General features: G+C 42.0%; 2 protein-coding genes across 3 annotated transcripts; one reads left to right on the top strand and one right to left on the bottom strand.

The window, feature by feature from the left end:
- Positions 1–3,013: 3,013 nt before the first annotated feature.
- mrpl46 (mitochondrial ribosomal protein L46) lies at positions 3,014–6,804 on the bottom strand. 2 transcript variants are annotated; one of them, XM_010901866.3, is made up of 4 exons: positions 6,512–6,804; positions 6,079–6,295; positions 5,191–5,358; positions 3,014–3,901 (listed from the first exon to the last, which is right to left on the bottom strand). In XM_010901866.3, exons 1-4 carry the CDS (start codon positions 6,770–6,772, stop codon positions 3,657–3,659), a joined length of 891 nt encoding a protein of 296 aa, XP_010900168.2. In that variant the 5' UTR covers positions 6,773–6,804; the 3' UTR covers positions 3,014–3,656. The 2 variants fall into 2 exon arrangements, with proteins under 2 accessions (XP_010900168.2, XP_010900169.2); XM_010901867.3 differs by having other exon boundaries at positions 6,094–6,295.
- A 265-nt stretch (positions 6,805–7,069) lies between these two features.
- On the top strand, positions 7,070–11,260 carry mrps11 (mitochondrial ribosomal protein S11). Its single transcript, NM_001304211.1, has 6 exons — positions 7,070–7,233; positions 8,496–8,603; positions 8,735–8,833; positions 9,075–9,204; positions 10,538–10,603; positions 11,072–11,260. Exons 1-6 carry the CDS (start codon positions 7,148–7,150, stop codon positions 11,177–11,179), a joined length of 597 nt encoding a protein of 198 aa, NP_001291140.1. The 5' UTR covers positions 7,070–7,147; the 3' UTR covers positions 11,180–11,260.
- Positions 11,261–11,447: the final 187 nt, after the last annotated feature.

Raw genomic sequence — 11,447 nt, 5'->3', positions numbered from 1 at the left:
AGCTTAACAGGGCAGTAGTGTCCTCCAAACTCAGATTAGCTGCTCCCTTCTTAATACCAACACCACGCTGATCTCTCTTCATTATGACACCTCTCTCATCTCTCCTCACAATGACACCTCTCTCATCTCTCCTCACAATGACACCTCTCTCATCTCTCCTCACAATGACACCTCTATGATCTCTCCTCATTATGACAGCTCTCTGATCTCTCCTCATTACGACACCCCTATTATCTCTCCTCATTATGACACCTCTATGATCTCTCTTCATTATGACACCTCTGTAAACTCTCCTCATTATGACACCTCTCTGATCTCTCCTCATTACGACACCCCTATTATCTCTCCTCATTATGACACCTCTATGATCTCTCTTCATTATGACACCTCTGTAAACTCTCCTCATTATGACACCTCTATGATCTCTCCTCATTATGACACCTCTATGATCTCTCTTCATTATGACACCTCTGTAAACTCTCCTCATTATGACACCCCTATTATCTATCCTCATTATGACACCTCTATGATCTATCCTCATTATGACACCTATTTGTTCTCTGCTCATCATGACACCTCAATGATCTCTCCTCATTATGACACCTCCCTGATGTCTCTTCATTCATGACATCGTTCTGCGCTCTTTACATTATTATCATCGAAATCAGATACAGCAAACATGGCATAAAGTCTGTGTCCCAGATGGTATCCTATACCCTTTACAATATACTTACCACCCTATATTCAGTATTATACAGACTACCAGGGGTTAAATTGGGATTAGGGACATGGCGGGGCCCTGTGTTTTGGGTCTGGAGGGGGGTATCTGCTAGGATATTGACATAGAAAACTATTCTACAGGGAAACCTTAATTGTACAATTGCCTCAATGAGTGTGTTTTATAAAATGCAATGTCATGTAAAGCTAACATTTGTCATGTAAAGCTAAACTTGACGCACTAGTGCTGAGGGCTGCCTGAGTTTGTTTAAAACTACATTATCAAAACTGGTTTGCCTGTGTTTGTTCAAAACTACATTATCAAAACTGGTCTGCCTGTGTTTGTTCAAAACTAAATTATCAAAACTGGTCTGCCTGTGTTTGTTCAAAACTACATTATCAAAACTGGTCTGCATGTGTTTGTTCAAAACTACATTATCAAAACTGGTCTGCCTGTGTAAATGCAGCCATTTGAAAAATGGATGCATGAATAACAATGACCAATAGTTTAGGCTCCGGGGCCCAAGCCAAAGAGGAAGGAGGCTGGTCTAAATGAATGTTCCAGAGGTGAACTGGCTTGCCCACTGGTAAAGATTATGGATATAGGTAATGCATAGGCCACGAGCTTGAGACAAATCTTTCTCTAAAAAGAAACATTTTGAAGTGTTGCCCAATACCAGTGAGGTATTTCAGAAGCCAAACACCACACAGATCACACTGTAGCCAAGTGGAAATTAGGATGTTCTCTCTTCCAGGTAGGAAGGAACAAGGGAGTTTATATGAACCCTATTCTCTTATATTTGAACACAATCAGTCATTACTGTATGTTTGCATCTGAATGCCAATCACGCTCTTGTTGGCTGGCCGCACACGTTTCACCACTTAAATAATGCAGCAACCAGACAGTTCAGGTCAGTTCAACATCCCGCAAATTGATGAATGGAAATGGAAAACATAATGACATTCAGTAGGTAGGCTATCATTAGGCCAATGACACATATAGCCATGTCGTAGCCTATATATTGTCCTACGCGCTGTCTGTCTGTTTTCTTAGCAATTTATTTGTATTGTTGAGCCATACATACTGGTGCAATTAGCATTAGTTTTCTTGGCTCTTCATGTTAAACGGCACCAGTCTTCTAGCTCCCGGGTCCGCGATTCAACAACCAGGTCGTTTTTTTTCGCGCCTACTGTATTTTGCGTTTGTGATTTGTTTTGACAGAACTTCACAGCTACGTGTCCCAATACATACATTATAAGAAAAGTTGCTTTTTTCAGCGTATAACGTTTTTTAAAAAAAAGATTGCTGTATAATATCTGTTGGTCAGCTAATGACATTCATCAGATATTGTTCTAGGCAGTATTCGCATAATCAGAGGTGCCAGTGCCAAGCCTCACTTGGCTGTTCAGATCATTAGCCCAACTTAACTCTTGCAATGTCCTATATATTTAACCGACCACACTATATTGAATATTTACTACCTTATAATCAAGAGTTAAACATGTCAAAATAAATGTCATACTGTATACATACATTCTTCATCTTTTGCCTTGATGACAGCTTTGCAGGCATTCTCTCAACCAGCTTTATGAGGTAATCTGAAATGCATTTCAATTGAAAGGGTGCCTTGTTATTCCACAATGTGGAAAACAGTAAGAAAAAAAATATACCTGGGAATGAGTAAATCAAAATTTTGTCTGGTACTGTATATATATATACCATGTACAGTGCTGTTACTATGATGGCTTTGGTTGAAAGAATCTCTCCACAACATTCGGGACACCGCTATAAAGATAACATCTGTGACTATGTCCTCATCCACCTTCTGCCCATAGACACATAGAGAGCAAGCTGGTGCCTGGAGGAGAATGTAGAACGTGAGTAAAGGAACATCAAAATACACTTACCTGAAAATGTACTTATTTAGAAGTGTATTAGGTGGTTTGGCTGAGAAAAGGTGATACATCTACTATCAGGAAAAGGTCAGTTAAATCTGAGAGGGTCTGTTTGCATCATTTCTCAGTGTAGACACACGGCCTTACTGGTTGATCCTCCAATCTCACTACAGCCCCCTAGTGGAGGGCAGGACAGTACCAACGCATTGAACTAAAGGCCCTGGCTTCAGATTCGTAAGGCAGAAGACAGTAATAAAAAAAAAAAAAATAATAATAATAATAAAGGAAATTGGGTGTATTATTATAATTCATAAATGATCTACTTACCTACCAAAAAGATGTAATGAATGTTGTCAAACTATATAGAATGACAGGAAATTAGTTTGACAAAACCTCTGAATAGAACAAAAAACAGCCGTTAGGGTTGTATTTAATCAAAAAGGTGGGCATAGGAGAAGAGGTGGAAACCCCTCCACTCATATTTCATCGTTCATCTGTAGACCGAAAGATTCACTGGAGTCAACCAAAGCTTCAATGCGGATCTCGTTCAGGCATAGTGCCCGACCTACTCAGAGGCCAAAATACATGCCACATAATGATCACAGCATTATGAAACGGCCAAAAGAGCCAACATATACTAGTTTATAGCATGAAGTTATTATAAAAACAAAAACAGACTGAATAAGGTTTGCGACATGTCAACCACACTGTAAACATGGAAACAATTTCATCCTCATTTCATCTGCATGCTAATAAATTATTTAATATATGCACTGACAAAACTGAATGTAGTACATGCTAATAAAAAAAAGGGGAAATTCTTTAATTAAGATCTCAACACACAACAGATGGTGAACAGAACTGAACTGTTGCCATGACAAAAATATGCAATGAAACAGACTGCAGTTCCAAATGGCTGTAGAGCTCACAGTTCTGGACCAGAAACCCACAGTGCCCTGTCAAGGGGATGGAGACCCATTTGGACCCCACCGGAACCATCATAATGACAGCCTTCTCCTCTTAGCGCTGTCACCATCTGTCAATCACAGGTCCAGAATGAAGCGGTTGACCTTCTCCAAGTATGCTGGCTTCAGGTAATCTGGCAACTCGCTCTTCTTCACCCAGCGGAAAGGTCCATTCTGACTAGGGGGTGGATGACCCGACAGCAAGGCTTTAAAGAAGAACACCTTGGCTCCCTGGCAACTCTCTGTCCGGACGGCCTTGGGCAGCTTGTACCGGTACACTCCACAGGGGGCGCTGCCAAGGAACGTAGCCTTGAAATCCGCCTCTGGGATAAATAAGAAGCGGTTAGGTGGAGCTGGAGAAGAAATACTAACATCCACTTAAACTGTCCTGAGTCTGACCTGGCACCACCCCCATACAAAGCACTACTGAAGAACACTGCAAAAAAACCTTCTCAAGCAGCTGCCCAGGTCATGACTGAATATGTCACATGCCCCCCCCATGTGGTGGGGCGGGGGGTAAGAAAGAAAAAACGAGAAAAGGAACCAGGCAAGCCTACTTCTGTCATCCCGCCATTAAAAGGGATGAATGTTGTTGCCCTGGCTGGTTTTGATCCACAGTTTACTATGTGACACAATGTCTTTAACCACAACGCTATTTAAACAGTGGGTGTGGGAGCACGTAATACGTGTGTAGAGATTTGGTGTCTTTACTTGCATTGTCAAACTAATTAGTCGAAAATACACGGTTCCCTACATTAGTTAACATCAAAACCAAGAACAGGTATAACAGGATCACTACACCACATTCAACTTGTTAAATTAGAAATATATTATTGTAGATAGCTACAGTACCTATAATGAAAACAATGACTCCAATCACTCCATGGCTGGTTTGTTTCTTTAGAAAAACAAATACAGTTGAATAGCTAACCACTACACCATTTGGACTACGCTGTGTAAATCAAAAATGAGAGCAATATAAATAAATCCTAATGCCTAATTTGTTTGGTCCACGACGAGGATCGAACCCCGGCGCCGACAAGACAGTGCGCTGCTCTAACCACTACACTGTGTTGGGGACGGCCAGCTAATAGCTATACAGCACCTATAATCAAAACAAGGCCTCAAATCACTCCATGGCTGGTTCGGTTCTTTAGAAAACAGAGTTGAATAGCTAACCACTAAGCAATTTGAACTACGCTGTGTAAACTGGAAACAAGAGCAATGTGTTTGTCGCCGGTGCAGTTCGTCCATCGCCACATAACGCAACGTTCTAATCTATCCTGAAAAACTCCTTCAGTTTGCCTTGATTGCACATTTTGAATTGCCATTTGTACCCTGCACAACTATTCATCCCACTTGTAACATACACTAGAAATAATATCTTTCTACAATTTTGATTTGATTGCCTGACATATTCCTCATTTAGACAGTTTTCGCCGGTCTGCCTTAGCAGGTTTTGCTGCCTTCTCGTCTCCTTATACTCGCAGAGCAATTCTTCACACCCTAAACCCCCCTGGACTAGCTGACACTAAGGGAAGGTGAGGTTATTATTTAGCGGCAGGATTCTTTAAGTCACTGTGGACCAAGCTGGAAAGGGCAGAGGGGTTACCTGGCAGGCTGTTGAGGGCCCTCTCCGCGGTCTGTCGGAGGGTCTCTCCCGCCTGCCACGGCACCTGGGGGAGAAGCCACACCTTCTCCTGGCCCAGTGTCTCCTCGGTGAGCAGCACCAAGCTGTCGCCTAGACACCTCCCCACCGACTGATGGTCATCTTCCAAATCTGGAACAGAGTAACACGATTGTTTATCACAGTTAATCCACAACAGAGACAACAGCCAAAATATACATACATCGGGTGTGCACTGCCAGATTAATGATGCCAACGGCACACATGACAATGCCCCTGGGCAAAAGAAGTGCCCGATATCTCAGGAACAGTACTGTAAAGAATCTGCATAAAATGGCATCCTGTTCCTTAGTTCATAAGTATATAGTGCATACAGTTTGACCACAGCTGTTGGGCCAAAGGCTGTACGGCAGGGCTACCCAACCCTGTTCCTGGAGATCTACTGTCCTGTAGGTTCTCTCCGATTCAAATTTCACACACCTGATTTTTATAATGAGATGGGTGAAAAGCTAAATCAGGTTAGTCACAAATGGGGTTGAAGAGAAAACCTACAGGTCAGTAGATCTCCAGGAACAGGTTGGGCAGCCCTGCTGTACAGCATTTAAGAGGTGCATTTCAACACATACACCAGCAAGTCTCACCAGTGGGCTGCTTAGAGGCAAGCCCATTCTGATCTTTTTATCACAGGTTTTTCAGATCAGCTCTGATCATAAAAAAATATTTGATGTGGTTTAATCAATTGATGCAATACATAAACACACACTGTAATGTACTTAAGTGGGTCAATTTGTGGAAAAATATCAGAAACAGGCTTCCTGTCTAAACACAGAAATGCATAAAGAAACTTATTTTTAGAAAGCAGTACATTTCTACCATCTTGACACAAACCGCTAACTCTTGGAGCCAGTTGGAATTTTTTGAGCTTCTGTTCCCAGGCGTCTTCCTGGTCCAAGGCGGTGATGGTCTCCTGGTCTCCGTACTCCGCTTCCTCATCAGAATCGTAGTCCTCCGCCTGTTTACGCCTCACGCGCTCGGCATCCTCAAGTAACCTCAGTTCGTGTTCTGACACCAAGCTGCGCTCCAGCTCCATCTGCCGTCAAAACAATATATTCTTACAGATTTGTAACACAACAAAACAACTATTTTTGCTAAGAAGATACATCCACCCGGTACTTGATTAATGTATTATAGGGAGGCCCAGTTTGATTCTTAACTGTGTGCACAAATGTCACAGGGATTCTGACCAGCAGTACCATCATGTCAATGAGGTCTACAGTCTGATTTTAGTGATTTAAGAGACATTTACCTGGTGTATTAGTTCTGCAAACTGGTCTTCGATAGGGTTTCTCTCCTGTGATATGACAGGTAGCCTCTGCAGACACACCGCTCCGTGTAGTTTCCATTGCGAGGGGATGCGTTCTGTTTTACTTTTAGTCTGAGCGGCTGCTCCACAAGCATTATTCCGAGAAAGTTGTCGAACTACTGTCTGATTTAGCCCTGTCCAACCGACATTTTTAATAAATTGCCACCAAGGACGGCTCACGATCTTGGAGCAGGGCGCCGCCATCTTGATTTTCAAACTTCCACCCACAAACCTTTGCGAAGAAGGGCGAAATCATTGTAAGGGAAAAGGGATATTTATCTAAAGAAAAAGATAAATGTAAATATAGTTTGAAAACACAAGATAACATGTAATTCCGTTTAAATCCATCGGTTCAAAATACATTTCGTTTAGGAATATAACATATATAATACAGAAGGTTTAGGAATAAGGCTTCAAAATAAGATGTTTTGACGCTTTTGTTTTCACCCCCCTAATTTATATCGGATGTACTAGTCCAAAAACCCCGTCACCTTCAATGTCACACATGATTGTCTGCATGAATGTTGTTGTGTAAAGCTTGCAGGCGTTTTAGTTTCTAGTAGCTACATTATATGAATCATGTATAAATTAAATTGTATATTGTCCAATTCTGTCAGGAAGGCTTGCCAACAAGTTGCTACCTCCCTGAGTGTAGAAGGCTCGATGTAAGTGATTTGTGTTCTCTTATGCATTTCTCGCCATCTAGCTAGCTGATAATGCTAGCTTGAAGCTGGAGAAAGACGTTTTGATATTTATGTGCAGGAAACTAAGTATTGTTTTCTAATCTGACAAACTAGTTGGTGTTTGCTGAGCAGGCTGTATAATGCTGTTGTTAGACAGCTAAACTTTCTTTTAAAAAGGAACTGATGAGTATTCCCAAACTGCGCACCGGTGTATTCGAGCAGTGCGATATTGACCAAAAGTAACATTTCGATTTTTTTCCCCCCGAGATTTTGACGATTAACAATTTCTCGATTCTCTTCATTTTCTATTAAAACACAAAAAAGCTCTAACACACAAGTACTTAATTGTATTTATCAAAATTAACACCACACACAAACTGTATTCCAAATGTAGCTGCTATTTGTTTATTTTAGTCAAACCTGGTTAAACAAAACAGTAATGCACGTGGTAGTGAGATATTTGCAGGTGTACTGGTGACTATCGTATGTAGGTACAGTACAGTTGTGGCACTGCTTCCTTTGGAAACATTTTGTGGTTTGGTAACCGATACCCAGTGTCAATTGTATTACGTAGGTCTTTAAATCTGACTTTCCACTGTATCTATTATCTACATTGATATTAGTTTTTTTGCCTGGGTTTTTCGCACAATGACTACTCAAAGCACCAGCTTGTCTTGACTTTGCCTGTCTTTCGTTCTGCTCCCATTCTACTGCCTCAGGGTCTGGAGGAAGTTCTTTGTGCTACCACCTATTGAAGCGATGCTCTTATGATAGTCAAGTAGAGGACAGGGGTTTGGGCAACAACTGATCTCTTAAAACAAAACCACCTCAAAATAGTAACGCAATCATTTGGGCTTTTTCTTTAGATGATTTAATCTTTACGTTTCACCATCACCCATTTTGAGATTACCTGCCTTTAAGCTACTTCCTGGGTAACTTAGACGGGAAAGGCTGTTCAGGATTGATTGATGGATACATTTTTACACCTATTCACACTGACCAAGGGGCTCTGTGCCAGGAAGTGATATGACAGTGAACATTCTATAAAGCGTCTGTAAAAGAAAACAACCTGTACCATTCCTACATTTGGCATATCGGGCTAAAAAAAAACATATTTATCGAGTCGACCCCCAGCCCCTGTGTGTTTGATGACAGAAACAAGACAGGTAGTTTGTCATCATCAACTGTATGCAAATGCTAGAAGCCTGCTGTTGACGCAGTTTTTGTGTATTCCTTTGTTGCAGCTGCGGAGTCGCCAGTCCCCAGAGAACAGTGTGCATCAGTGCTGTCAGATTACAAGACCCTGCCGGTCCCCCACCCACCCAAACTGAGAATTGTTCAAAAGAGTTCAGGTAAACAAGGGGTGTGGCCATTCGCCCTGTCAGACAAAACGTTCAGAGCCTCTACAGCAGAACAAATGGAGGAGGGACCTGCATCAGTCAATTTCAAACAGTTTCTTTCATTTGTCACCCCCCTCCCTCAGCTTCCTCCCTCCGATGCCAGGGCAGGACTCTCCGCTCAGATGGGGGGGGAAGAAGTATGACGAACTGCCGATAGCACACATTAAAGCTACCTATAACAAGTAAGCTGACCTGGCACAATGACAAATCATACAATGCAGAAAGTCCTATATTAAACCACTATTGCCTATATAGTACACTACTGCAACCTATTATCTATGTAGTACACTGTTAGACCACCCTAGTCCCTATAATATCTATTGTTTTTGATTACCCCGCTCCCTAAATAGTGGACTGTTTTAGACCACCCTCTTACCAACATAGTACAGGTCCAGGTGCTACATTGTAATGCATGTCTCTCAGTACACACATCCAGGTGACCGACAATGAGGGCAAGTACATGGTCAGGACGTCCTGTGGAACTGAGGGCTTCCGGAATGTTAAGAAGTCCACCCCTGTTGCCGCTCAGACAGCAGGCATCGCCGCTGCCACGGTAACGAGGCCATGTATTCATGACTGTTGTATCTTAACGTTTCCACCCGGTCATTAACCGACGGCTAACAAGCAAACTGAGAACAAGGAACCAGGCAATACAGAGCAGGTAACGAAACAAGAAAAGGAACCAGGCAATACAGAGCAGGTAACGAAACGAGAAAAGGAACCAGGCAATACAGAGCAGGTAACGAAACGAGAAAAGGAACCAGGCAATACAGAGCAGGTAACGAAACGAGAAAAGGAACCAGGCAATACAGAGCAGGGAACGAAACGAGAAAAGGAACCAGGCAATACAGAGCAGGCAACAAAATGAGAAAAGGAACCAGGCAATACAGAGCAGGTAACAAAACGAGAAAAGGAACCAGGCAATACAGAGCAGGCAACAAAATGAGAAATGGAACCAGGCAATACAGAGCAGGTAACAAAACGAGAAAAGGAACCAGGCAATACAGAGCAGGTAACAAAACGAGAAAAGGAACCAGGCAATACAGAGCAGGCAACGAAACGAGAAAAGGAACCAGGCAATACAGAGCAGGCAACGAAACGAGAAAAGGAACCAGGCAATACAGAGCAGGCAACGAAACGAGAAAAGGAACCAGGCAATACAGAGCAGGCAACAAAACGAGAAAAGGAACCAGGCAATACAGAGCAGGTAACAAAACGAGAAAAGGAACCAGGCAATACAGAGCAGGTAACAAAACGAGAAAAGGAACCAGGCAATACAGAGCAGGTAACAAAACGAGAAAAGGAACCAGGCAATACAGAGCAGGTAACAAAACGAGAAAAGGAACCAGGCAATACAGAGCAGGTAACAAAACGAGAAAAGGAACCAGGCAATACAGAGCAGTTAACAAAATGAGAAAAGGAACCAGGCAATACAGAGAGCAATATGTTCATCACCAGTGCAGTTCATTCATCGCGATATAATGCGAAGTTCTAGTCTATCCTGAACAAATCCTAATGCCTCATTTGTTTGGGATGGCTAGCTAATAGCTATACAGTACAATGAAAACAATGACTCAGATCACTCCACGGCTGGTTTGTTTCTTTATAAAAGCCAACAGTTGAATAGCTAACAACTACACTGTGTAAATCGAAAACGAGAGCAATATGAACAAATCCTAATGCCTAATTTGTTTGGTTCATGGTGAGGATCGAACCCCGGTTGCCAACATGACAGTCCGCGTCTCTGACATACGCTATTTAATGTCTGTTTGACAGTCAGTGAGTTTCACTTTTCCTGGCTGGGGCCACTGAGTCTGGCAAAAACACTATACGTCTTGGTTACAAAGAAGAAAGCTTAAAGTATTGTACTTTGTTCTCCCGAGCAGAAGGCCACAGTGGCGGGGGTGACGTTTGTCCGTGTGTTGGTCAAAGGACTGGGTCCAGGACGCTTGGTTAGTAGCTTTGACTTTATGTTCACGGTTTACAAAAACAGAAATGCAGAATATACAGTGCCTGTAGGTCTACACCCCCTTGAACGTCTTCAAATGTTGTCAGGGTATCTGAGTTTTTACAACATCTTAAATAAGATTTATTCCTTCGCTTATTTACACACGATAATCCACACTTGAATAAAAAAGTAAAACAAAACTGATCTGAAGTCTCCATCCCCTTGAGTGTGGAGTATGTTGTGTGGAAAAAGGCGTGTTTGATGGAAAAAGTTCAAGGAGGTTTAGACTTTTTGTAAGCACTTAAAACGCATAAAAATACACACATACACATTTACATTGAATTTGAGTGAAGTTTAATGCTCTTGTCCAGAGCCACTTATAGGAGAAATTAGCTTAAAGAGTCTTGTTCCAACTAGTTGGCCCATTTATTTTTCCCACAGTGGAATTAAACGTCTTTCTCTCCCTGTACAGTCCGCCATTAAGGGTCTGACCATGGGAGGCCTAGAGGTTGTCTCCATCACCGATAACACCCCTGTTCCACACAATGGTTGTCGCCCACGCAAAGCCAGAAGAATATGAACCCGGCCATACCATCTTGGACTGCAGGGGTCCAGACACCTTTTTGTAATATTGTAACATGCTAATAAAGTTGTGTAGTGTCAAGAATGTTTTTTTTTACTGGTAATTAATATACATTTTAGCGTCTGTTTATTCAGTGTCGGTTTTCCAGAGAGATAAAATCTCTTATTTAGCCAACGCAATCTAGAATCTTCATTAAAAATATATTTTTAGTCCTGGACAAGCCTCAATCTATTTCCAGGAAACTAGCCCTTAAGAGCATGTTCTA

Source organism: Esox lucius, chromosome 17, assembly GCF_011004845.1.
Source record: "Esox lucius isolate fEsoLuc1 chromosome 17, fEsoLuc1.pri, whole genome shotgun sequence".
NCBI lineage: Eukaryota > Metazoa > Chordata > Actinopteri > Esociformes > Esocidae > Esox > Esox lucius.
Note: the sequence above shows the minus strand (reverse complement) of the source record. Positions and strands in the feature narration are given on the sequence as shown.

Bases quoted from the DNA above. Each gene is read 5' to 3' on its own strand.
- mrpl46 (XM_010901866.3), bottom strand. From the start codon at position 6,772: ATGGCGGCGCCCTGCTCCAAGATCGTGAGCCGTCCTTGGTGGCAATTT. The intron at 6,296-6,511 runs GTAAATGTCTCT...TTTTGACGGCAG, and splicing joins TTGCAGAACTAATACACCAG to ATGGAGCTGGAGCGCAGCTT. The intron at 3,902-5,190 runs GTAACCCCTCTG...TATTTATCCCAG, and splicing joins GGCCCTCAACAGCCTGCCAG to AGGCGGATTTCAAGGCTACG.
- mrps11 (NM_001304211.1), top strand. From the start codon at position 7,148: ATGTATAAATTAAATTGTATATTGTCCAATTCTGTCAGGAAGGCTTGC. The intron at 7,234-8,495 runs GTAAGTGATTTG...CCTTTGTTGCAG, and splicing joins CTGAGTGTAGAAGGCTCGAT to CTGCGGAGTCGCCAGTCCCC. The intron at 10,604-11,071 runs GTTAGTAGCTTT...CTCCCTGTACAG, and splicing joins GACTGGGTCCAGGACGCTTG to TCCGCCATTAAGGGTCTGAC.